Source organism: Diceros bicornis, chromosome 3 (genome assembly GCF_020826845.1).
Source record: "Diceros bicornis minor isolate mBicDic1 chromosome 3, mDicBic1.mat.cur, whole genome shotgun sequence".
Classification (NCBI taxonomy): domain Eukaryota; kingdom Metazoa; phylum Chordata; class Mammalia; order Perissodactyla; family Rhinocerotidae; genus Diceros; species Diceros bicornis.
Window position 1 is genome coordinate 56,905,355 of NC_080742.1, and position 26,835 is coordinate 56,932,189.

Consider the following 26,835-nt stretch of genomic DNA (forward strand, 5'->3'; position numbering starts at 1 on the left):
GGAGGGCCGGCCCCGTGGCTTAGCGGTTAAGTGCATGCTCGGCTACTGGCGGCCCGGGTTCGGATCCCGGGCGCGCACCCACACACCGCTTCTCTGGCCACGCTGAGGCCGCGTCCCACATACAGCAACTGGAAGGATGTGCAACTATGGCACGAAACTGTCTGCTGGGGCTTTGGGGAAGAAAAGGGAGGGGGATTGGCAGTGGATGTTGGCTCAGAGCTGGTCTTCCTCAGCAAAAAGAGGAGGATTAGCACGGATGTTAGCTCAGGGCTGATCTTCCTCACACACACAAAAAAACTTTTAAATTTGGAGCACATGCATGTATTATTCAGAAATAAAAAATAAATATATTTAAAAAATAAATAATCAGCTTTTATTGTCCTCAGCAACAGAAAGAGTCAAGCCTGAAGTCTGTGGGAATTAAGTGCCCCACTCTGGAGGGTGGAAGCTGCGGCAGCATCTGGAGGAGCTTCCTCCAAGATTCCTTGGTCTAGCCACCCTGGCAGAGGCATTTCTGAGGAATCACAAGTCGCAGTGATCAGCAGGGAGGAGGACACTGAAAAAAGATGTCCTGCCTGAAATCAGCCACTGTGCAGAGTTAGCACCTGGGAAGACACAACCCCCTCTCCTGTGGGTCACATCTTTACTGGAAGGAAGATGAGAATTACATGTGTGACACCAAACATCCTCCTCTCTTGGTGTCTCTGTCGTGTTTCTCTCCGATTCCACATTCCTCTGATCTTTGGCCACAGGGTTTGATTTTTGAGAAGAGAATGTTGAACAAGTCAAGTTCTTGTCAATCTGAGTCTGAACTCTCATTTGACTTGGAAGACTTATGCTTTTGTTTTTTCTTCTTTTTCTTTTCTTTCTTCTTTTTCTTATGCTTTTCTTTCTTCTTTTTTTTCTTGTGTTTCTCTTTACATTCTGAGGAACTGGAGCTGTTCCCCTCTTCATCTGAAGTGGAATCCTCCAGTAACTGTTTTAACTGTTGTATCCTAAACATATAAGATTGGTCAAAGAATCATATTTAAAAAAAATTATTTTTAGATATAAATATCATGTATAATCACCTCCTTAAAGACAGCACTTATTATTATTTTCTTTTTGCTGGGAAAGATTTGCCCTGAGCTAACATCTGTTGCCTATCTTCCTATCTCTCTCTCTTTTTTTTCCCCTCCCCAAAGCCCTAGTACATAGTTATATATTGCAGTTGTAAGTCCTTCTAGTTCTTCTTTGTGAGCTGCTGCCACAGCATAGCTACTGATAGACGGATAGTGTGGTTCCATGCCCAAAGCCAACCTGAGCTGCCAAAGTGGAGTGCTCCAAACTTTAACCAGTAGGCCATTAGGGCTGGCTCAAGACAGCACTTATTTTTATTTTTGCATATTTTCCCCATTCTTGTCCACATCCAGGCCTATTTTCCATGAGTGTAACCAGTGTACAAGCCATTTTGTCTTCTTTTCATTGTCGTAAATATTTCTGCATGTTTCTATAGTCCTTACTATTATAACTTCTAACAGATGCATACCTTCCTAAATCATTCCCCCACTGCTCAACTTCATACTAGGTGATCTGCCTCCTCAACAATTATAACTCAGTACCACCAATTTGAGAAAAACCAACTCTCCTGTTTTTTCACTGTATCTTTAACCCTAAGACATTGGAGAAGATAAATTATAGTTGCCAACATCAACTATCAGTGGTGTGGGCGGGCTGTGCCAAGCCCACTGCTTTAAGCTAACCCAAGTAGGACAAGGCTGGCCTGCTCATTCCCCACACACTGGCCTTTTCAGTGATTACTCTTGCCCTCTAAATATTTCACAAAGTACTATATTTACTAAACCAATCCTCTAATACTGGAATGGTTGTTTCCAACTTTATATAATTTAAAACTTTAAGAGGGTATTGTTATCATCAGGACAACCTCACCTTATGTCCTTTTCATGTCTTTTATTCTCTCGTATAATGTCATACATGGGATCTTCATGTGCCTTGAGGGTTAGAGAAGGTTAAGGTTTGGTTAGGCTTCATAGACTGTTATTTAAATTAAAATTAAATTTCTGTTTCACTGAAACCAGTTTTTTTCCCTGTTTGGTGTAATTTTATATTCAATATGTTCTAATCCTTCCTAAGAGTCACCATCACTTCAAACTCCTAGAGGCGATAAAAAAGATTTTCCAATTATACAAATATACGATATAATTTAAATAGCCTTTATAAGGAAATAAACCATGGCTGAATCATTAAATACTACTCAAGATTAGAAATATCGAGGTAATTCTCTTTGTTCTATGTAGACATGATCAAGAGACATTTTTAAGCAAAACAAGTGAGTTGGAAAATGATATGTAAGAATGATTCATTTATAGGTGCAAAAAAACATGTATATGCCAAAAAAAAATCTGGAAGTATATTCATCAAGCTACTTACTGCATATTTCCTCTGGGGAGAGAGGCTGGATTCGACTTGAAAAGTCAGTTGTGAAAAACCTTACTGTAATGTTTTCATTTTGTTAAACATAAGACAAATGTATTCTTGTAATATTGTATAATTTAAAATCATTTAAATTACTTAAAAATATGAATACATGTCGAGTGAATTTTATGGTATGTAAATTATCTTTAAAAATATGTTTATTGTAAAAATTTTACATATTAAATAAAAATAAAGTCGGAGTTGGCTTGGTGGCGCAGTGGTTAAGTGCACGCACTCCGTTTCGGTGGCCCGGGGTTTGCAAGTTCGGATCCTGGGTACACACCAATGCGCACCGCTTGTCAAGCCATGCTGTAGCGGTGTCCCGTATAAAGTAGAGGAAGATGGGCACGGATGTTAGCCCAGGGCCAATCTTCCTCAGCAAAAAGAGGAGGATTGGCATGGATGTTAGCTTAGGGCTAGTCTTCCTCACACAAAAAAAGATAAAAATATCTATTGTCTTACCATAGCCACTGCTATTATTTTAATTGTGGTTCTTCCAGTCATTATTCATAATTTACAAAAAATTATATACACAACTCAATTCTTTTTTCACTCATGTTTTCATGAACATCTTCCCATGACATTACATATTCTTGTAAAACATTATTATTAAAAGCTATATAATTTCTATGTTACAGTAATTTATGTTGGTATGTGGGCCATTGAAGTTGTTGCCTATTTTTCTAATTTTTAAAAAATTTATTTATTTATTTATTTATCCCCCAAAGCCCCAGTAGATAGTTGTATGTCATCGCTGCACATCCTTCTAGTTGCTGTATGTGGGATGCGGCCTCAGCATGGCCGGAGAAGCGGCGTGTCGGTGCGCACCTGGGATCCGAACCTGGGCCGCCAGCAGCGGAGCGCACATACTTAACCGCTAAGCCATGGGGCCAGCCTGCCTATTTTTCTTTACTCTCTCTTTTTCAACCATATAAATAATTCTGAAAGTTATCTTTATACGTTCATAAAAATTTGTGTATACTGATGTTGTTATATCCTTAGAATCAATTCTTAGAATTTAGGTTTCTGAATTTAAAAAGTATAAGTATGTTTAAGTTTTTGAGATTTATCACGAAATTATGTTATAGGATCTGTAAAAATCAACGTTCCAGCTAGCAGTGATTTATCCAGAATATTTTCTTCAAATTATTAAAATGAAAGCACAATATTTTAAATGTCTTAAAATCCTTAGAGAATTGTGGATCCCAGTTTGATATATGCTGATAATCCCAATAAATCTGATAACAGCAAGGTTAAATTGACCAAAACAGTTACTGAATGGTGAATTCACACCCCTGGGAGATGACTCTGTCAAACAAAGTGAGGAAATGAGAGATCTATTTTACTGCCATCTAAAGAGGATATATCACTTATATACACACTTCTAGTTTATAATAGAAAGATATCTAATCTTTAGACAAAGACTGGGAACTAGAACCCTGATTTTAGTTATGAAACATAATTTTTTTATATAATAAGTAAAAAAAAAAAAAAAGTGACTGAACAGGTAACAATGTCTGCTTCAGAAGAAGAATCAGTGTTCCCAAGGCATAAACAAATAACACTTTAATAAGAAGTCAGTTTTTTTGTTAATAAACTAATCTATCACACAAATTCGATTTAAGAGAGAGGTAGTTAACACTCGATACTCTGGCCAAAAGGCTTTTGGGAATGTGTTTTATGTGACCCTCCAGTTCACTGGTGACTGCCTGATTCACCGACATTCACCATCTCTGGTAAACGTAAATCGACACTCTGGGGTTTTACTTACTACTCTGAACTGTTCTAACTTTTGGTTGCCTTTGATAAAGAAAGGGCATTCTTTGTCGCCCGTTCGGTGACCATACCGTTTACAACGCCAACCTAAAAACAAAGAAAAAGGGACATATTTCTGTAAGATAACGCATTTTTACTTAAGATAAAGTATCAGTAGATCATATTAAAGATATTCTTCATATGATTCCAATCTTAAAAGCAAATGCAATCAGTGGATGAACTATATAAGATCCCAGAAAATAGAGGGAAACTAATTGCTTCCTCAAGCATCCTTTAATCTTGGAGTTTTAGAAACAAACTACTTACTTACTAAGCGATCCTATGCAAAAAGCAAAGTGTGGTTTTTTTTTTTTTTTACCATGTGTTATGGGTTGAATTGTGTCATCCCCAGAGTCCCACCATTATGCTGAATGTCCTAACCCCTAGTACCTCAGAATGTGACCTTATTGGGAGATAGGGTCTTCAGAGAGGCCTGGAATAGATCCTTCCCTCATAGCCCTCAGAAGGAACTAACCCTGCTGACACCTGGATTTGAACTTTTAGCTTCTAGAACTGTAAGACAATAAATTTCTCTTGTTTAAGTCACCCAGTTTGTGGTACTTTGCTATAGCAGTCCTAGCAAACTACAGGCATTAGGCAACTCCAACCAAGGAGGTCAGGAAGCAGGAAGAGGGATTATAGGGGAGATCACCCAATTTTGCTCCATTCCGGCATCTACTGAAAATATGTAGTGACAGGGAAGTAATGTTTTTCCCTTTATATTTTTATTGGAAACCATTGGAAAAAATGAAGTCCAAGATTTCTCTATTGGTTTCTCTTGTCCTTATCTCCCCAATATTTTGAGTTATTTCTACCTGGGGAAAAAAGAATGTACTCTTAATGCAGATGCAGACCCCTTCCAACAGATGTCTATCTTTGACAAAAATGCAGGATGTTAAATGCCACGGATTGATGTGTGGATATCAAGAAGGATCCATACTATCTTGGATCAAAACTCTCTGTTAAAGGAAAGGTGATCCTTGTTACTCAAAGTCTGGTCAACAGACCAGCAAGATTGGCATCACCTGGGAGCTTGTTAGAAATACAGAGTATCAGGCCCACCCTAAGTTTGAGAAGGTATGCTCTAGATAGCAGTAGGAGCACTGGAATCAGTGAAAGTGTGAATAGTGTTTGTGTGTGTTTTTTCTCATCTGGGATGGATCCAAGTTTGTGGAGCCTGAAGCTTACATAACTGAAGGGGAGGAACGGCTCTTTAGGGAAAAGAAAAAAAATCTTGCCTTGACAAATTTTATAAAAAGACAGGACCATATGAACACATTGTTGGGACTCCACAGGCCTTTGGAAGGTGCAAGTGAGGGACCCTAAACCTTAAGCTTCATTAACTTCATGGTAAAACTGGTTCTGGTCTTAACCAAACGCTCTTAATTTGCAGTCAATGAAAAGAAGTGTAAAATGGTAAGTTCAACACAACTAACCAGCCCATCAAACACAGGAGTGGTTTTAAACTTTAAAAAAAAAAAGAAGCACAGCAGTCATCTGGGTAAAGGTGGCAGACTAAAAATAATCATTTACATTCATCCCCTGCCTGACATCCCATAAAAAATGACAATAAAGAGAATGCTTTTAAAAAAGACACGGGGCTGGTCCCATGGCGCAGTGGTTAACTTTGGCGCATTCTGCTTCAGCGGCCTGGGTTCCCGGGTTTGGCTCCCAGGTGTGGACCAACACCACTCGTCAGCCATGCTGTGGCAGCGTCCCACGTATAAAATAGAGGCAGACTGGCACAGATGTTAGCTCAGGGCTATTCTTCCTCAAGCAAAAAAAGAGGAAGATTGGCAACAGATGTTAGCTCAGGGTGAATCTTCCTCAGGGAAAACAAAAAAGACATAAAGCACAAGGACAGGGAAAACAGGAAAGAAAACAACAGTAAAAAAAATATTGGAAGTAATAATGCAGACAGAGTGTGCTAAATGAATAGCAGACCCCAGAAAACTGAATTCTAAGTCAGGGAAAACTGAGAACCAGCTCAATTTTGATTTGTAGAGCCCCTAAAAGCTCAGGAATCGGCAGCATAGTTCTAGAAAGAGTTGAAGGGGTAGCTTAAATAAGGGATGGTCAAAAGACCATGTGCATTTCTCACTGACCTGGTAAAAACGAGGTTTATTTTCTGGCTGTGGAGATGTCAGGCACATTTGAAAGCAAGGTGCCATAGTGAACATAGGCATATTATGTGAATGACTGAATACTGGATGCTGAGACTTCACAGTCGCCTTCCTCTAATCAGTTCCCAGAACACAAGGAATGTGGCCTTCACCCTCAGGCAGGAAACAACTTTTCTGTGAAGATCTAACCAGCCTAATGAGAAAGACCTAGCGATACTGATCTCAGAGGTTACCACTTACAACAATAAAATAAATATTTTGCTATCTGTTAAAAAAAAAAAGGTTACAGAACTAAGCAGCCCAGACAGGTCACCCTACAGTGAGATCCACAGTTAACAATCTCTACTCAAACGTTTAGAACTTATATTTTGCCCTTTAAAAAAATCTCTCACTCCTAAACAGGAGTAAGTGTGGTAGACAGCTTCCAAGAGGACCCCAGTGAGCCCTACCTCCTGGTATGCATATGCTCGTGCAGTCGCCTTCCACAATGAACAGGCCTGGGGCTGGCCCGGTGGCGTAGCGGTTAAGTGTGTGCGCTCCGCTGTGGCGGCCCTGGGTTCGGATTCCGGGCAGGCACCAATGCACCACTTGTCAAACCATGCTGTGGTGGTGTCCCATATAAAGTAGAGGAAGATGGGCACAGATATTAGCTCAGGGCCAGTCTTCCTCAGCAAAAAGAGGAGGATTGGCATTGGATGTTAGCTCAGGGCTAATCTTCCTCACACACACACACACACAAAAACAACAAAAAAACCCAAAAAACACAATGAACAGGCCTGAGCTGTGTAAGCAATAGCATATTATGGAAATGACAGCTTATGATTTCTGAGGCTAGGTCAAAAAATACAGTGTTGCTTGCACCTTGCTGTCTCTTGGATCACTGGTGCTAGGGGAAGCCCACTGTATTATCCTAAGACTTAAATAGCCTTACAGAGAGGTACATGTAGCAAAAACTGAGGGCGTCTGTCAAGAGCCAGCATCAACTTGCTGGGTGTATGGATGAGCGATCTTGGAAATGGATTCTCCAGTCCCCTTCCTGCCTTCAGATGATTGCAGCCCCAGCTAACATCTTGACTGCAACTTTATCAGAGACTCAAAGCCACAATCACCCAGATAAGCTGCTCCTGAATTCCTGACCTACGGAAACGGTGAGATAATACATGTTAATTGTTGTATTAAGTGACTACATTTTGGGGTCATTTGTCACCCAGCCATGCATTACCGTAATACAGTAGGCAGCCACAGATTAGCAGACATCTGAAAGCCTCTTGATAAATGAAAGACAAAGGCAAAAAACAAACAAATAGAAAACACCAACTTGGAAGAAATAGAAACAGAAGAGGAAAAAAAATTAACATCCTTAGATAATATATTGCAACAATAGAACAAGAACAGAATAAAAAACAACAAAAAAGAGCTTATGGAATTGAAAAATATGATAGCAGAAATAAAAAACTTAATTGAAGGATTGGAAGACATGTTGATGAAATATTCTAGAAAGCAGAAAGTAAAAATAGGAAAGAAAAGATCAGAAAATTAGAAAATCAGTCTAGGAAGTCCACTATCTGAATAATAGAATTGCAGACACAGAGGGGAGGAAATAATCAGTGAAACAGTTTGTGAAATTTTAGAACACTGGGGACAAGGAGATGATCTTATAAGTTTCCAGGAAGGAAAAATAAAAAACAAAAGGCAACAACAACAAAACAGCTTACATCAAAGCATCTGGAACCTTAATTGCTTTGGATTTCTCAACAGCAGTTCTACAAATGAGAAGGCAATGGAGCAATGCCTTCAAAATTCTGAAGGAAGCTGGTTTTTAACTTAGAATTCTATACCCTGGCAAACTAAAAATATAAATAGAAATGTTTCCAGAAAAATAAAGTCTTGAAAATTTTATCTTCCATAAACCCATTTCTCAGCTCCCGGAGAATTGCTCTACCATAGCAAGAGAATATAACAAAAAAGAAGACCCAAGGTACAGGAAATAGGAGATCCATTCAGGGGAAACCAGAGGATGATGGTGAAGGAAGATCCCTGGGTGATGGTGTGGGGAGCAACTATCTTTGAAAGATAAAAATGATAGAATACCTCAAGCATCTGAAGATCGTGATTTAGTGATCAGTACACAGAAAAAAAGCAATAACAAGAACAACAAAAAGACAACTATTTGCAGGGAAAACAAAACATCATGCAGGACGCATGAAAGGAAATGTAATCATAATCAGTTCAGTACACGATTCAACTCTAAAAATAATCATAAAATAAACACACAAGATTTATTTAAATTGTGATATATGTATCATTGTGAAAATGGGAGATAGGAAGGGTATGTATATGAGGTGAGGTGGACGCAGAAAAAAAGAGCTGAATTCTTCTACAGTAAGAAGTCAACAGATAATAAAGAAACCTGAAATATCACGGGGCAGGAATACAATCATGTTATTTAGATACATGGAGATAAACTTCAAAATAACTTTCTTAAAAGAGGTTCAAGTCGCTCCCTCTGGCGTGAGGGGAATGGGGGAAAGGGGCTGGGAACTGCTATTTTAATTATGGGCATGAATAATCTTTGTACAAACAAATGTCTTTATAATTTTATTTATTTATTTATTTTTCCCCCAAAGCCCCAGTAGATAGTTGTATGTCATAGTTGCACATCCTTCTAGTTGCTGTGTGTGGGACGCGGCCTCAGCATGGCCGGAGAAGTGGTACGTCGGTGCGCACCCAGGATCTGAACCTGGGCCTTCAGCAGCGGAGCGTACGCACTCAACCGCTAAGCCACGGGGCCGGCCCCAGACAAATGTCTTTAAAAGGCAGCACTACCCTTTCTTCAAATGCCATCGTATGCTAGATGAAGGTGTTGCTACTCTTGTGGGGTGGCAGGTGTTCACGCAGAGCTCTACCTGTTCCAGACCCACCCTCTGTGGCCCGTGAGTTACAGGGATAAGACCATAACACCACTGATGGAGGATAACTGACTGAGGCAAGACCCAAAGGGACCTGCCCTCCAATGCATCCCTTGTCCCCGATGGCATTTCTACCATGGAATACCTTTGAGATACAGGAATATTACTGGAGAGTACTCCAGAGGCTGCTACGGCCCTATGGAAAGACCACTGCAGTTGAGTCAGCAGCCCTGGAGTTAAAGCATTTCTCTGCCTCTTACCTCAGACCACTTACTAATATATGCTAGTCAGCTTCCTTAGTAGAGATCATGCCAGGACTTTAACAGGGCTGTGGTGAGAACCAATTAATTAAAAGAAGTAAACACGCTTTGTCAATTGGTGTACATATCCTGCGTGTATTGAGTGTTACTCAAACTCTTCCTTACTCACACTGCATAACTTTGACTTCTTTCCCCAGTGGCATCCAAAGTCCTTTAGTTGGTGCATGAGCCAGAAACTCCCTGGCATGTTCATTGCCTGGAACATCTGGTATACAGTCTTCTGGCTTAGTCTCATCTTCCTAAAAGAAAGAGACAATGTGTAAACAATGTGGCAAAAAAGCACTGGAATTCTCTCCCACCCGCTTCAGAACACAGCATTGCCTGGCTTTCTCATGGGCTGGAGATCCCCGTGTCATCACTGATAACCCTCCCAAGAACTGGAAAGAAAAACTAGACCTGACAGAAAAAATGGAAATAAATACACCAGAAGAACTGTATCACGAAAACAAAGTACTGTTCTTAGAGAAATATTACAAGTGTTGTTTACACAGGAATGATTTGTGAGCTTCAAATTCTGATTCTAGATCACAAAAATTAGATTCTAAGATCACAAAAAGTCTTCCATTAACTTAAAAGCATTGTGGAATGAGGCAAAGTATAGCATTAAACAAGTAAGGTTTCCTGGAATAATAATAATAACAGTTAAGTAAAAATAGATTATTATACCTTGAAGCCCACTGTCATGTTTGATAATCTCACACATGCTGTATTTATGAAACGTAATCTCATACATGCTGTATTTATGAAACGTATTTTCATCACCAAATAACTGCATTATACAATTAAGGTGCTGTTTTTTTCACCGTCTGATTTTTTTCAAGTTTTCGTGAATATTAAATTTATAATGGAAAAAAGTTTTTAAAATCTTTTAAAATTGAAAGTTACCAAACAGAAAAGGTTGCTTTCTCCTTTAACTCCTCCTCTAAGTCTCACTCCCACAGAAGGATACTGACACTGTGGCCATGGTGCTGGAGGAGAGACTCCTGCACCAGAGGAGACTGGACTGGATGAGCTTCAAGTCTCCTCAGAGCCTGCTGTTCTCTGAGCTGAGGACATTCAAGAAACCAGCACCGGGCGAGTCACAGAAGGAATATGGGGCAGCAGAGCTTTGAGAAGATGCAGTCACAAGTGAGAGAGAGAAAAGGGGAGTGACTACTGAGGAACATAATGCGGGCCTGCCATGGTTTCTCAGGGAACACACACACAGCTGATTAAATTTCCACAAAGGCACAGGCTTGTGCCAAAGCCCAAAGTGTATGAACTGACTGGCATCTGCAGGGAAGAAGAGGGTTATCATGAAAGCAGGTTTAAAACCTTATGCAACTGTTTTTCATAAATTACTGAGTTTGAGCACTGAGTCAACTGTCTAAGAGAATAACCAAAAGTATAAACTTCACACTGACCTTGATAAGCCCAGGAGGAGGTTTTTCATAACTAGAAAGGAAAAAAAAAAAACCTGTAATCAATCATGTTACCAGGAACATAACACATTTTAATGAGCAAAAAACTGCAGGCCAAAATAAAAAGGATATTTTTAGTAAAAACTTAAAGCTACATCATATCTAAAACAGTTAATAAAATATGCCCAGCACTCAAGAGCTCACATATAAATAAACTGAGGCTATACCACATCCTGCTGGGATGTAGAACTTAAATTCACTGAAATAATAACTAACTTGGTGTTTTAGCACAATTTTATTTTTGGAAGGAGATTGCAGGGAAAACGTGAGGTAAATGTGAGGGTAGACCCGTGAGCTAATGATGGTTCCAAACTCATTATAGTTGTCAGGTTATTTACCCAGCCTAACTTCCACTTACTCAACACTGAAGAGGCTCATGGTGGGGAGGGTTGAGTGACCTGTTCTGACATGGTTGGGGCAGCGCAGGGGGGAAGGATCAAAGCTGGAGGGGAAGGGCCTGTTGCAGGAGAAGGAGGTGAGGGTGATGTGTCCCAGAGGCTCCCTCTCCCATTTCCCTGTAGCTCCCAATTCAAGATCCTCCCAGCCTGCCCTGCCTGCAGAGTGAGCTACCATCTGCTCCTCAGCTCTGACTGCCCCCTAGGCCTGTACTGACCTCCCTGGACTCGAGGTGCAGGATTCTTGCCAAGTGCCTGGATGACAGGCGTCATTCCATAAAGAATGCTGCTAGATTAAGTACAGTAATGATGGTGTGGGAATGTACTTTCCCTTTCACCAACAGAGCTTTCAGACCCCCAGGGTCCTGAGGATACAAATCATGCCTATGCTCCCAATTCATTTTCACTTGCCATCACTTTGCCAGAACTGCCAGAAAAGACTTCTGGATTCCACATCTGGAAAATCAGCACCAAATGCTCACGTTCATTTTTAAAATTATTTTTCATTGAGATATAATTGACATATAACATTGTATTACTTTTAGGTGTACTCATGTTCATTTTTAATGACACACCACTGGCTATCAAACACAGCGTGGGTGTCTGGTTTTTAAATGTGAATGTCTAATCCCTCCCCCACCAAAAAAAATCAGTGAAGAAAGAAGCAGGATAACTGAACATCTCAGGTCTTTTCAATGTCTCTATAAGGAACCTTTAACTGAAAGAGGGCATCTGGGCACTGGCTGGTTTAAAATTGTGTCCTGACTCCAAAAACTTGGAAATGTGGGAGTCCCGAAATTGCTGCACACAGATGCTGAGTTCAGAGACGATTAATTTTCTGAATTTTGTATAGTGAAAATGTCTTACTTTTAGTGCCAGAGAAATACTAATAAATGTTAAAATGATAAATCATTTATCTAATAGTCAAATAAATATTGATTATCCCAAAACAAATACAAGCATACCTCAGAGATATTGTGGATTTAGTTATAGACCACTGCAATAGAGCAAATATGGCAATAAAGTGAGTCATATGAATTTTTTTATGTTATATACTATACTGTAGTCTATTAAGTGTGCAATAGCATTATGTCTAAAAAAACAATGTACATGCCTTAATTAAAAAATACTTTATTGCTAAAAACTGCTGACCATCATTTGAGCCTTCAGGAAGTTGTAATCTTTCTGCTGGTAGAGGGTCTTGTAAAAAAAACCAATATCTGCAAAGTGCAATAATATGAGGTATGCCTGTATAGGACAGTCTCCAAAATAGTTTAAGTTAAAAAAAAAGTAGCATACAGAACAGTCAATTTGGTATGCTTCTATTTGTGTGTTTGGGAAAAAGATTATGTATACACATTTACATACACACAGACATGCCTTTATATGAACAGAATACCTCTGGAAGGATACCGGAGGGAGGGAGCTTCATTTTTCACTTATATTTATTTACATGCAAATATATTGCCTCAAACTTTTTCTATTACAAAAGAAAGCTGGGGGGCCAGCCTGTGGCATAGTGGTTAAGTCCCGCATGCTCTGCTTCGGTGGCCCACGTTCAAGTGTTTGGATCCTGGGGCAGTGTGGACCTACACTACTTGTCAGCAGCTATGCTGTGGCGGCAACCCACATACAAAATAGAGGAAGACTGGCACAGATGTTAGCTCAGGGTGAATCTTCCTCAAGCAAAACGAGGAAGACTGGCAACAGATGTTAGCTTGGGTTTTTTTTTTTTTGCTCAGCTAGCCAAAAAAAACCTGAAATTAACGGCATCTTCCTTATACATATGTTGGTATAAGCCCAAGCCTATTCTGATTCATTCTCATTGCTGTGTACTTTGGGCAAGTTACCTAACCCCTCTGAGTCTCAATTTCCTCATGGGTAAATAATTCACAGCACACATGTGAAAAGCACTCCACAATGCTGGCTTCTCCCTCTTCTGTTGAAGACAAGTTGATGTTCTCAGCAGCCTCATGAGGCAGCTCAAGACAGAGCACTAGCATCACAAAGGCAAAGATTTGGACCCAACAGAGAGGTCTCATCAACCCAATCCAGCCTTTACATCTTTTTACAGATCTGCAGTTTTATGGGAATTCACCAGCTGTTCCTAAGCCGAGGCGGGCACAGACCTGGCAGTGGACTTCACACAGACATTATCCCAGCTGGGCTTACTGTCCTTCTAGGCCATGTGACCCAACGAACCCTCTTTGACATCTGGCTCCAGGGATTACTGCCTTTTCCCCATGCAGGTAGTACACCAGCATTCAGCCAAGTCTATCCCCATCTCCTCTGAGGCTCATAAAATATGCCTTATTACAGTTATTAAACTATCTTGTGGAATCTCAGAATAAGAGGAGGGCAGGATAGGGACCCTGGCTCTCATTTTACTAATGGTCAGTCGGAGGCTACACCAGCAAGAGGCCGAATCAGGACAATCATCCAGACCTCATGACATCAAGACTTCTTTCATTAAGTTGTAACTGCCATTCCAGGCCAGCAGTGCATTTCCTGTATTAATAACTGCGACAGGTTAAATAAGTTGTGCAAGGGCACAGAGCCCAGTGCCCACGTGTTGGCCTCCATGCTAAGCCTCTGCTGGGGAGGAAAAATTTCTCCTCTGCTTTTATAAGTTCTTCTGCCTGGTCTAAGAATTAAATTGACATGAGACAGATTAACAGGAAAAAATCAAATTTAATTTTATACACACGGTGAGCTCCATAAGAACATGAGGCCCATAGGCAGTCAGGCAACTGAGAATTGTATGCCATCCAGAGCTAAAGAGAAGGGGGTAGAGGTCTGGGACTTCAAAGGTAAGAAAGGCAATTAACAGGAAGATGAAAAGAGCAAATGTTTGATAAACAAATGTTTGCTGGGCCATACAGAAACAATGGGACACAGAGACGACTCTGAGCAGACTTTGCTAGGTTCCTCCCTGTCCATCACAGCTAGTTCATATTATACTGTAGTTATTTATGGTGATAGTGTCCGTCCTGGAACAGGCCCTTTATCCAAATTCTTTTAGGCAGTGAAGGGGGAAGTAAAACCTCTTCCTAAGTCTTTTGTTTCTTAAAAATAATCAGCTTAAGGGGCTGGCCCTGTGGCCTACTGGTTAAGTTCGGCACGCTTCTCTTCGGAGGCCCAGTTTGATTTCCGGGTGTGGACTTACACCACTGTCGGCGGCCATGCTGTGGCAGTGACCCGCATACAAAATAGAGGAAGACTGGCACAGATGTTAGCTCAGGGCGAATCTTCCTCAACCAAAGAGAGGAGGATTGGCACCAGATGTTAGCTCAGGGCGGATCTTCCTCAGCAAAAAAAAAAAAAAAAAAAAAAAAAAAAAAAAAATCAGCCTACAGTAATCTTCATGCCAAAGAGACACATTTTTGTGTGTGTGTATGTGTGAGGAAGATCTGCCCTGAGCTAACATCCAATGACAATCCTCCTCTTTTTTGCTGAGGAAGATTGGCCCTGGGCTAACATCCATGCCCATATTCCTCTACTTTATATGGGACGCTGCCACAGCATAGCTTGACGAGTGGTGCATTGGTGTGTGCCAGGGATCTGAACCTGCAAACCCCGGGCCACTGAAGTAGACTGCGTGCACTTAACCGCTGTACCACCGGGCCAGCCCCCAAAGGGATACATTTTGAGGTGGCAAATTTTCCTCTCCTACACCTCACCTGTACAGGATTGTCAGTAAACATTTAGCTAAATCTAATAGTTATTCTAGCATCATGTTTGTCACTGGAAAACAAAAGACTCCAGGAACACTTGAAATCCAGAGCTTAATACTGTTTGATTTGGGCACAGGTACCATTCTGAATTCAGTTTTCCCTAATTCTTTTCCCTCCAACACTGCTCATTTATTCACTTTTTATTTACTGTGATATAATTCACATACAATATTTCCTTCTGTTCTGACAACCCTCTCCCTCCTTAAGCCAAACGCCATGAAGTTGAGGGGAGGCAGTAACAAGGACAATGACCTCCTGCCATCTCTGAGGCAGGGGTTGGGTTTGATACCGGCTCAACAGAAGGTTGACATAAGGAAAGCCATATTGTAGAAAAGAAACCCTATTGTAATTTTGAATGACCTCTGACTAACTAGCCCAGACATGCTCTGTGGATTTTATGGCCCTTCCCAGCTACTTTCTGTTGATAACTTTGTTCTCTTGAGTTCCTTAGGAATGTGATGACCCCCAGGCGGAGAGTCTATCCTGATAGCCATCAAGGACAACTGAAAGATCCGGGTGCAGGGCTTGCTCCGGTCACTGCTGCATATCCAGGAAAACCAAAGACTATCAGGAACTAAAACCAGATGTCTGCCCCCACCCAGAGACCAGCCCCATATATAACTGGGCTGTAGTCTTTGTTCTGGAAGATGGTTCTTTCAAACATTAGTCCACGTCTTCCCCCTTGCTAGCAAGCTGTAATAAACTGCCCTTTCTTTTCCACCGTCTTGCCTATTGACGATTTACTTTTGTCTCGAGGTGAGCAGATCGTGCCCTTTGTGCGGTAATGGGTTGAGTTTGTGCAGATGTCAAATGCATACACACATTTGCTTGTTGATGCTGGGAACATTCATGTGGAAGTAGATGGTGGATAATTAATTCGAAGGAGTGTGAGGGGAAATTTCAAGCTGGGAGTCAATATCTGAGCCATGCCTTGAGGTTCACCAAGTTAATGGGAAACAGAGCTGTAGGGTTTTTAATTGCGAATTTTAGCAAGGATAAGCTTTTCTCATCTGGTTTATAGACCAGGAACCACGTTGTTACAGCAGAAAGCTTCTCCTCCCTGTGCTCAGCTGCACCCAGACACCACAGACTGGCCAGGCCTTCCTTATTTCTGGCTAGGGACTGAACCAAAAGAGACCCAGGAGGCTGAGAGTACAAATCTGCATTTGAGAAAGGCTGAGGGATAGGAAGGAAATTCTGAGGCCAGGTGTCTGTACGATCAAAGAGCATCTCTCAAGCTCTTACAGGGATTCAAAGCTCTTCCACAAGGAGTAATACATAAACATTTTTAGCTCAGATCTGTGCCTTAATTCTGTAGACCTCCAGGCAAGTACTGATTTTAACACTTCAGAATGGCTGCCAAGTATAGAAACACTTAATGACTTAATGTTTTCTTCATCCTGACCCTTTTTATGCACTGACTTTAAAGACCCTCTAGGGGCCGGCCCTGTGGCTTAGTGGTTAAGCACACGCGCTCCCCTGCTGGCAGCCCGGTTTCAGATCCCAGGAGTGCACCTCTGCACTGCTTGTCAGGCCATGCTGTGGCGGCGTCCCATATAAAGTGGAGGAAGATGGGCACAGATGTTAGCCCAGGGCCGGTCTTCCTCAGAAAAAACAGAGGAGGATTGGCATGGATGTTAGCTCAGGGCTGATCTTCCTCACAAAAAAATACAAAAATTAAAAAAAAATAAGACCCTTTAGAACACAGGAGATATTGGGGGTGCAGGGATTAGAGAGAACTGAATAAGAGAAAAGTGAAATGCTTTTCTTTTCCTTCTGCCCTCCTCTAAGATGTGAAAGAAAACAACTTTAGTGGATGTGATTTATAATAAATATATATTTGGTCTTCATCCACTGTTCTGGGCACATAGCTCCTAAAACCCTCATAATTTCCTATATGAGAGCCATAGAGGTATCTTGTTTTACAATATTTAGTTTTGGTCCCAGTTTCTGAAATAGCTCCAGAGCTCTTAAGGTGAAAGAGTTTCTTTTGTTATGCATAACAAGCCCCTTTCAACCAAACTGAGTTTATGTTAATGAGGTGACTATTGGAAAGCCTTTAAGTGTGGGGGCTGGTTGCCAGGGGAACCAACCATGTGATTAGAGTGTTGGAACTTTCAGTCCCACCTCTAGGGAGGTTGAATTAATCACCAATAATTAATCAATCATACCTATGTATTGAGGCCTCTATAAAAACCCAAAAGGATAGGGTTCAGAGAGTTTCAGAGTTGGTGAACACGTGCAGATGTGGCATACCTGGAGAGCTCCACACCCCTCCACATACCTTACCCTATGTATCTCTTCCATCTGGCTCTTCCTGAGTTATATCCTTTTGTAATAAACCAGTAATCTAGTAAGTAAAATGTTTTCCTGAGTTATGTGAGCTTGTGGGGGATCAAGATTTGGCCACCCTGAAATCTATCTCTTTACCTTGGTTGTTTTCTCTAGGGACATTTGACCTCCCCCACTGACTGCCTAAAGAATTTGACATGGTGGCTCCTTACTGGAACAGATCTATCATGATGGCTGTAAAGATAATGTAGTGTCGGGGGAAGAGAGAGAATCTCCCTCTGCCCTTTCCCTTAAGGTTCTTCTGGCTGGCCAAATAATCAACAAGACAGGTTAGCAGGAGAAAATAATACCAAGTTTAATAACATGTATACATGGGAGAAAGCAGGGACACTGCGTTTCTCCACACAATAGCAGAAATTCTCGTCTTAAATATCATTTTCAGCCAATGACAAAGGAGGATTTTGGGGGTGGGGGAGTCAGTTACAGGAGATTACCACCAAAGCACTGTAAACAAGGGTAAGGTTATTATGCAGATTTAAGACCTCACCTTCCACATTGATAAGTTTCTAGATGTGAGGTCATCCCCCCTCTTCCCAAGACAGAGAGGGAGATACCTTTACAAATGGAGATTTCCCTTATAAATGTAAATGTTTGTCTGGCAACTCCTCGCAGGGCCATCCAGAGAATGTGGCCAGAGAGACAGAATTTCTGATAAGATGGGCTTGTTGGTGCCTTTCCTATTGTAACATCTATTTTACATTATATTACAGCCATCAGATGGAAGATCTGTTCCAGGAAGGAGCCATCATGTCAAATTCTTTAGGCAGTTAGTGGGGGAGGTCAAATGTCCTTCAGAGAAAACAATCAAGGTAAAGAGATATATTTCAGGGTGGCCAAATTTTGATCTCCCACAGTAGCATGGAGGTTACAATGGAAAAGGCACCAACAAGCCCCTCTTATCAGAAGTTCTGTCTCTCTGGACACATTCTCTGGATGGCCCTGCGAGGAGTTGCCAGATAATCATTTACATTTATAAGGGAAATCTCCATTTGTAAAGGTATCTCTCTCTCTGTTTTGGGAAGAGGGGGGGATGGCCTCATTTCTAGAGGCTTATCAATGTGGAAGATGAGGCCTTAAATCTGCATAATAACCTTACTCTTGTTTACTGTGCTTTAGTGGTAATCTCCTGTAACTGACTCCCCCCACTCCCAACATCCTCCTTTGTCATTGGCTGAACATGGTATTTAAGATGAAAATTTCTGCTATTGTGTTGAGAAACGCAGTGTCCCTGCTTTCTCCCATGTATACATGTTATTAAACTTGGTATTATTTTCTCCTGCTAACCTGTCTTGTTGATTATTTGGCCAGCCATAAGAACCTTAAGGAAAAGGGCAGAGGGAGATTCTCCCTCTTCCCCCGACAAGCTGCTCTAGCAAATTAACCAAACCAGAGGAGGAGATCGTGGGAATCTCTAATACATAGCCAGTCAGAAACACAGGTAACAACTTGGACTTGCAATTGGCATCTAAAGTGTGTGTGTAGGGGCAGTCTTGTGGGACTGTCACTGACTAACTGCCCTGAGCAACTCAAAGGAGGTTGCGGAAGCACTTAACTGTTTTTCAAAATTGTTTTTTTTTTTTAGTTATGTTAAGAGATGCAATTACCAACTGCCCTGAACTGGTCCAAACCCCACCACAAGAGTGATGCCTGCACAGACAGGTTGAGAAGTGCCCAAGGGTTCAATTTAATGTTAAGATATCTGCCCCAGGAGGAGCTTAGGTCTTATTACCATAACATACGATGTATGTGGAAGCATATTTTCCAACTGTGCCTGCGTGAGCTTATATCCACCTCTACATGTGATGAAGAAACTTCCGTTTTGAATATTCATTTCCCATCCAAAATAAAAGCCTCCTGGTTTCCTTGCTTGGAGAGCCACAGCTTTGGAAATGATTCCATGGGCTCTCCTTATTTGCTGCAAATAAATTTTACTTTGTGTGACAGCTACTTCTGGTGAAGGCTCTGATTTCAACTCACACAGAAGTGGACCCACCTTGGTTCAGTAACAGGACTGAGCCTTTAGCCTGTGGGTGTTGACACTATCTCCAGGTAGACAGTGTCAGAATTAAGTTAAATTTGTAAGACATCTACTCAGGGTCTTCTGAGAATAGGAGAATTGCTTGGTGGTGTTGGAAAACCCCCACACAGCTGGGGTACAGAGAGGTGCTGTGAGTGGAGTTTGAGTGGAGAGAAGGAAAACAGGAGTGTTTTTTCCTTTACAGCAGATGGTGGATGAGAAATTAGAAACATTCATTAGAAACATTAATGCCATGCCTCATGTAATGGGACTTAAGGGAATTTGGAAGGGAAGTGGTAAAGTGTATGTAAATATCTAGTGATGGTGCTCAGGGCAAGCTGCCCCAGGAAGCACCACTCTGGTATGCAGATTATTTCGAGCTGAAGACAATAAGGACTCAGAGAGCTCAGGAAAAATATTTGAGTTTCCCCTCCCAAACTGCCTAAAGAATTTAAAACCAAAAAAATCTGTTTTAGGAAGGGGTTATTATCATGACTGCTATAAAAGATAATTTAGGATAGAGGTTACAATAGAAAAGGCACCAACAAGCCCATCTTATCGGGAGTCCTGTCTCTCTGGCCACATTCTTTGGATGGCCCTGCGAGGAGTTGTCAGACAATCATTTACAAGGGAAGTCTCCATTTGTAAAGGTATCTCCCTCTCTGTATTGAGAAAAAGGGGGGGTGAGCTCATTTCTAGTAACTTATCAATGTGGAAGATGAGGCCTTGGGGCTGTATAATAAACCTTACTCTTGTTTACTGTGCTTTAGTGGTAATCTCCTGTAACTGACTCCCCCACCCCCAAAATCCTCCTTTGTCATTGGCTGAAAATGATATTTAAGACGAGAATTTCTGCTATTGTGTTGAGAAACGCAGTGTCCCTGCTTTCTCCCATGTATACATGTTATTAAACTTGGTATTATTTTCTCCTGCTAACCTGTCTTGTTGATTGTTTGGCCAGCCAGAAGAACCTTAAGGGAAAGGGCAGAGGGAGATTCTCCCTCTTCCCCCGACACTAGTAATCCAACAATACTTTCTTTTTGCTCTAGCAGTTGTACAAATAACATATGGCCAAAAAAAACTCGGATCCAGATTTCTGAAAAATATGTAAATGTTTTTGCCTAGATGGAAAAAGAGCATGATGGAACTGCACATTTTGAAATCTGTTATTACTAGCAATGGCCTTCCCTAAAAAGTCCATTTTACAACTGTTTCCACAAGTTTAAAGAAACATGGTTGATGTTTTTTCCTAGGGCTAAACAATTCATTAATTTATGTAGCACATTAAAAAAGATATTTCTCAAATATTAAAGTAATATTTAACTATTAAAAAAATAACAGATTTGGGAATGGGAACGTGTTTTTTGTGTAGTTGGCTTCTGTGCTGTGACAGTTGAGGAGTCTGCATCATCTTTGCAGTTAATTCTTAGACTTAAAAAAAAAGTTGGTGGAGGCCCATTATTTTGTACCATCTGTGAAGCCTTGCTATTATATCATTCAGATTGTAATAAGTTGCTCTGAGTGTATGAAGACTGAATTTAGATAAGAGAGGAAAAACATTATCTTCCCAAGTGGGTAGGGGGCAAGAAATCTTTATTTTGCCAACTACTTAAAAATACCCTGTGTTTTTGAGTGCTGGAGTAGGATTTCTATTGGAAGAGTCCTTCATGTAAGCATACTCCAATCCAGCTGTTCCGGCAGCTGGCTCCTATGGGGCTGGAAGGCAGAGACAAAACTGCCATATATACACAGAATGTCCATTCTGTTATGCCTGGCAGCCCAGGAACACTTGAGTGATACAGCTGGAGCATGGGTTGGAACACTGGTGGAAGACTCAGATGCCTTCAGGGGCCTGGCAGATATGGTCAAAGAGCAAGAAAAGTTAAGGTCGATTGTAAGAAAATGACTAGAGGAGTGTGAAGAGAGCTAAAGAGGGCATACCAGGGGGTACAAGGGTTTTAATTCAACTTGTAAAAACCACTATAGGGCTTCCCATTTAATGTGGCCGGCTGACTGACTGACTTATCTGCCTTCCTTTCCCAGACTCTTCTTAAAATGACAGTAAAGGAATAAAAAAGGTAAGAAGCCACAAAGAAATCCTGAGAGCAGATACTAGCTGAGAACAATTTCAAGACAAGGCTGGGAAGACAATGAAAAGTGGAAGAAAGTAACTGACTTCTTTAGGTGGAGAAAGTTACAACCTTTAGAAAATAGGGGTTGGGAGTATGAACACTGAGTGGTTGAAACCACCAGTATTCTCCTTCCCTATAGCAAGAAGACTCTATCTGCCCTTATCCTTGAAAGAGAATGCAAGTTTAATCCCCTGTGAAACTTACCTGGAAAGGCCCAAGATGTATGGGAATATTGGCCCAGCTCAGGATAGGAATGAGGGTGAGCACTGGCTGAAAACAGCTGTAAAGTCTCAGTCTGAACTCGGGAACCAAAGCCGCTTCCCTCTTCATCCCAATCCAGAACACTGGCACCCAGGCTCAAGAATGGAAAGTTCTTCTCTGGACAAACTTAACAGGCCCCAGAAAAAAACTCTACCTCCTGATATGTGGGAGTCTCCACATGAAAAGGGCAGATCACAGCCTGATATTCCTACAGTGAAACTTACAGTCAACAAATTTACAGTCAACAAACCAGCACATTTGCATTCTTGCTCTCTCTCTACAGCCCCCTTCAAAAAAGCTTTATAATGCTTCACTGTTAATAAGAGAGACCCAAGGATCCCTACACATTAGAAAAAAGCCTCTAAGTGAAAGAGATCAAAAGAAACAGGCCATGGAAGGAGAAGAAAACAAAGAAGAAAAACTAATGAGTATCCTCAAAGATGAGAGAAGATATGTTATGAAACAACAGGATGCTATGAAAAAAAGAATTTTCAGAACAAGAAAAAGCTCTTGAAAGTTAAAAATATGATAATTGAAACAAAAAAAGTGCAATGGTGGAAGGATTGGAAGATAAATCTTATAGAAAGTAGAATGAAAAGACAAAAAGAAAATAGGAGAGATAAGACAGAGGATCAACAGAAGTCTAAGAGAAAGAAAAAACAAAATGGAGGGAAGCAAATTAAAACACAAATCATGTATGAATATTAAATACCTGTGAAGTGTCAAGAAAATAAAAAATTTTAAAAATCCAGTGAGGAAAAGTTCACATTATCATGAAACTTCAAAATACTAGGGATAAAGAATTCTTTTAGCTTCCACAGGTGGGGTAAGGTGGAACAAGTAACTTATAAAAAAAGGGAATCAGAGTGGCATTGGATTTCTCAAGCAATATGGAGAGCTTGAAAATGGTGGCACACCACCTTTAAAACTACATGAAAATAATTTCTAACCTAGATTTCTACACCTAGCCAAACTACCTATCATGTTTGAGGGTAGAATTAAGACATTTTCAGATATGTAAGGACTGAACAAATTTACCCGTAATGCACTATTTTATAGGAAGTTATATAATGTGCTTCTGCAAAATGAAGTAAAGACAGAAAGAGGAAGACATAGGATCCCGGAACGGGATCCAAGACAGGAGAGTGGCAAAGGAAGTCCCAGGACGATTGTTGTACATTAGGTCTACGAAGTAACCAGAGTGTACTGGAGAACAGAAGGAAGATTCTAGGTTAAAAAAAATGAACTGAGGGGCTGGCCCTGTAGCGTAGTGGTTAAGGCTGCCATGCTCCTCTTTGCAGGCCCAGGTTCACAGGTTTGGATCCCGGGCTTGGACCTACACCATTCCTCAAGCTGTGATGATGACCGACATACAAAATAGAGGAAGATAGGGCCGGCCCTGTGGCTTAGTGGTTAAGTGCGTGCGCTCCGCTGCTGGCGGCCCGGGGTTCAGATCCCGGGCGCGCACTGATGCACGGCTTCTCCAGCCATGCTGAGGCCGCATCCCACATACAGCAACTAGAAGGATGTGCAGCTATGACATACAACTATCTACTGGGGCTTTGGTGGGGGGGCGGAATTTAAATTCAAAATAGAGGAAGATTAGCATAGATGTTAGCTCAGGGCTAATCTTCCTGAAGCAAAAAAAGAGGAAGATTGGCAACCAATGTTAGCTCAGAGCAACTCTTCCTCACGAAAAAAAAAAAGAACTAATAGTTTATCTGATATGCAGGAATGTGTGGAAAAAGTACTCCCACTTTCAGAGCCTTTGGAATAAAACTAGCAGCAGGCAATAGGAAATTAAGCAAATGAAAAAACCAAGGCTCTTATTAACTACTTGAAAAAAACAGTTGTACTAGAAAGCAGAAGAAATCATAGAACACCATTTTGCTCAAAAGTGAACAATATTGCATAGTTACAATAATGTTAATAATAACTATTGATTTAAAAAAAAGTATACTGGAGCTATATTGGAAGGATGGAGACAAGAAGGGTAGGGAAAGAGAACTAAACCCTCATCTACTATAACATGAGGTTAATAGGTAAAGTCGATTGTTCAATCAAAAAAAGCAGTATAAGGGGCCGGCCGGGTGGCACAAGCGGTACAGTGCGTGTGCTGTGGCAGCCTGGGGTTCGCAGGTTCAGATCCCGGGTGCGCACTGACGCAGCGCTTGTTAAGCCATGCTGTGGTGGCGTCCCATATAAAGTAGAGGAAGATGGGCCGGCCCCGTGGCTTAGCGGTTAAGTGCATGCACTCTGCTGCTGGCGGCCCGGGTTTGGATCCCGGGCGCGCACTGAGGCACTGCTTCTCTGGCCATGCTGAGGCCGAGTCCCACATGCGGCAACTGGAGGGATGTGCAACTATGAGGTATAACTGTCTACTGGGGCTTTGGGGGGAAAAAATAAATAAATAAAAATCAAAAAAAAAAAAAATAAAGTAGAGGAAGATGGCCACGGATGTTAGCTCAGGGCCAATCTTCCACAAGAAAAAAGGGGAGGATTGGCATCAGATGTTAGCTCAGGGCTAGTCCTCCTTACAAAACAAAACCAAACCAAAACAAAACAAAACAGTATAAGCATATAATTTAGAAATAAGTAGTTAAATCCCAGAAGAAAAAACTAAAAGTTTCCTCACTGAAGCCGTGGTTGGAGGGAGGGGTGCAGGAAATGTGGGGAGTGACTGGAGAGTAGGGATGTGAACCACTATTTTTTTGAAATTAGTCTTATAGTACTTTTTGATGTTTAAACTACATGCAAGTATTACTCTGGAAACAAATTTTGATTTAAAAGCAAACAAGCCTCTGAACTAGCCAAACCAAGTATGTCAACAATGCAGAAATATTTAAACCTCTGAAACTAAAAAATCTCACTGATCTAGGAATCAGACATATGGGTTCCTCTTTAGTTTTGTTAGTTTACAGATCGATGTATCCTTGATCAGGTCACTTAACTGCTGAATCTGCATTTCCGCATCTGCAAAAGGAGGTTATAATCTCTCTGTGAGTGCTGTGTGAGCTCCAAAATAAACGTATAGTATTAACCATCTGGCATCCTACAGTTAAAGATGCTGAGATCTGGGCAGGGCTGAACCCCGCCTGAGCTTATCCTAGGGAAAGATTTCTGAACATCTGTCTCGCACAGGTCGAGACAGAGGGTCCCAGAGAGTGCGTTGAAGGGGCCGGGACTGTGGATGCCAGCAAGGCAGAGCCTGTACCCTGCAACACTGCCCTACTGAGGTGCAATTCAGTTCAAGGGCCACAATGAAAAGAGCAGGCCAGGCTTCAAAAAAGGCATATATTTTGTGTTAAAGCTCCCGGAAGCTTAATTATGTAGGATTTTAACCCTTTGAGGACCTTTCTTTACATGATGGTCTTAGCATAGGTAATGAGATGTGCCTGAAACAGAAACGAATTATTTACCCACTAACTCAGAAAATAACAGAAAAATTTCACTTCTGCAACTACTTAGAGCATCACAGAATCTTGGAAGAGACCCAAAAGGATATTAATCCCACCTCCTACCTGATGCTTAAATCTCCTGTACAACCTACCTTCTCCCACTGGTTCTCTGGACTCGCCTTGAACCCGCTGGAGCTGGGGGAGCACAGTGCCTCCTAAGTCAGGCCATGCTGACCAGCAAGAATACAGGACTCTGGTCCTAATTCTTCTCTGTTGACTGGAACTGGCCTCTCTCTAAAGTCCACCCTTAATCCTGGTAAAAATCCTCAGGACTAGAGAGAACAAGGCTCCACTCTTCCACCTGGCAGCCACCTTGCCAGTATTTAGGGACAAGCCCTCACCCCATTGTTTACTCTTCTCTTCCTCAGCACACGAACGTTATAGGACTGGGTTTTCTCTTCCCTTCTTAACAGCAGAAGATGAAAAGAAAGGGGATTTGATGCAGTTCATAGTGGGCCCTTTGAACCGAAAAACGGGAAAGGACAGGGACCAACGCGCTCGGCGACACGTCTCCTGTATTCCGTCCCCAAATCCTGACTGAGCGGCCAGTAGTCCGCGAGCCGAACAGCGACCCCGCGGCCCGAGGGATAAAACCTACAAACCGTCGCTTCCCGGCTCGGGAGGCGCCGCCCACCGCCCGCGAGCGCGCGGAGGAGCCTCGGGGCGGAGCCGCCGCTCCTCCGGCCGAGGCCGCTCCAGGGCGCCGGGGACCGACCTGCCTGCCCGCGGAGGGCCGACGGGCGGGCGAGGGCCCGCGCCGCCCGGGACCAGTCGCCGGCAGCCGGGCGCGCTGGGCTCCGACGGGCCGGGCGGCCGGCCCAGCTGCCCCCTCGCGGGCCTGCGAGGACCCGCCTCCCGCGCCCACCCGGGCCCCACGCGGGGCAGCGGCCCCCGACCCCTTCTCGCAGAAGACGGGGGCGGCGGGGACTCACAAGGACTCCAGGTGCTTGAGCTGCTGCAGCTGCTGCGCGTCGTGCCGCCGCCGCTTCTGCTCCCGGCGCCGCTGCAGCTCCTGCTCGGGCGGCTCCCGCGGCCGCCGTGCGCCCCTGGCCCCCGCGTCGTCGCGCCCCGACCGGGACGCCATCACGGCCCGCGCGGCGGAGGCGGCCCCGCGGCGCGGCGGAGGCGGCGGCGGCGGCGAAGATGGCACTTCCTCCGCGCCGCGCCCGCCCGGCCCCGCAGCGCCCCCTCCCGCGGCCCGCCGGCGAAGGGCCCGGTGTCTCCGCCGAGGCTGCCCGGCCCCCACCTCCCGACAGGCGGGCCCCAAGTCCCGGCTCCGAGCGCCGGGTTCCCCGCCGCCAGGCCGGCCGGTGCCGGCGGTCGGAGCGCGCCCCCTGGCGGCGGCCAGGAGGAAGGGTCTGAGGATGCCTGCGGGGGAGCCTGA

At 42.6% G+C, this 26,835-nt stretch overlaps 1 protein-coding gene across 1 annotated transcript; it reads right to left on the reverse strand.

Moving 5' to 3' along the window:
* Positions 1-350: 350 nt before the first annotated feature.
* Positions 351-26,584, reverse strand: LOC131396102 (retinitis pigmentosa 9 protein-like). Its single transcript, XM_058528048.1, has 6 exons — positions 26,384-26,584; positions 11,046-11,076; positions 9,752-9,881; positions 4,247-4,338; positions 1,930-1,991; positions 351-995 (listed from the first exon to the last, which is right to left on the reverse strand). Exons 1-6 carry the CDS (start codon positions 26,533-26,535, stop codon positions 797-799), a joined length of 666 nt encoding a protein of 221 aa, XP_058384031.1. The 5' UTR covers positions 26,536-26,584; the 3' UTR covers positions 351-796.
* Between the last annotated feature and the right edge of the window lie 251 nt (positions 26,585-26,835).

What these genes read in the sequence shown, in the direction of transcription:
- LOC131396102 (XM_058528048.1), bottom strand. Translation starts at nt 26,535, where the DNA reads ATGGCGTCCCGGTCGGGGCGCGACGACGCGGGGGCCAGGGGCGCACGG. An exon ending in CTCAAGCACCTGGAGTCCTT is followed by an intron (nt 11,077 to 26,383) that starts GTGAGTCCCCGC and finishes TTTCCTTTCTAG; the next exon opens with TTATGAAAAACCTCCTCCTG. An exon ending in CTCCTCCTGGGCTTATCAAG is followed by an intron (nt 9,882 to 11,045) that starts GTCAGTGTGAAG and finishes TCTTTCTTTTAG; the next exon opens with GAAGATGAGACTAAGCCAGA.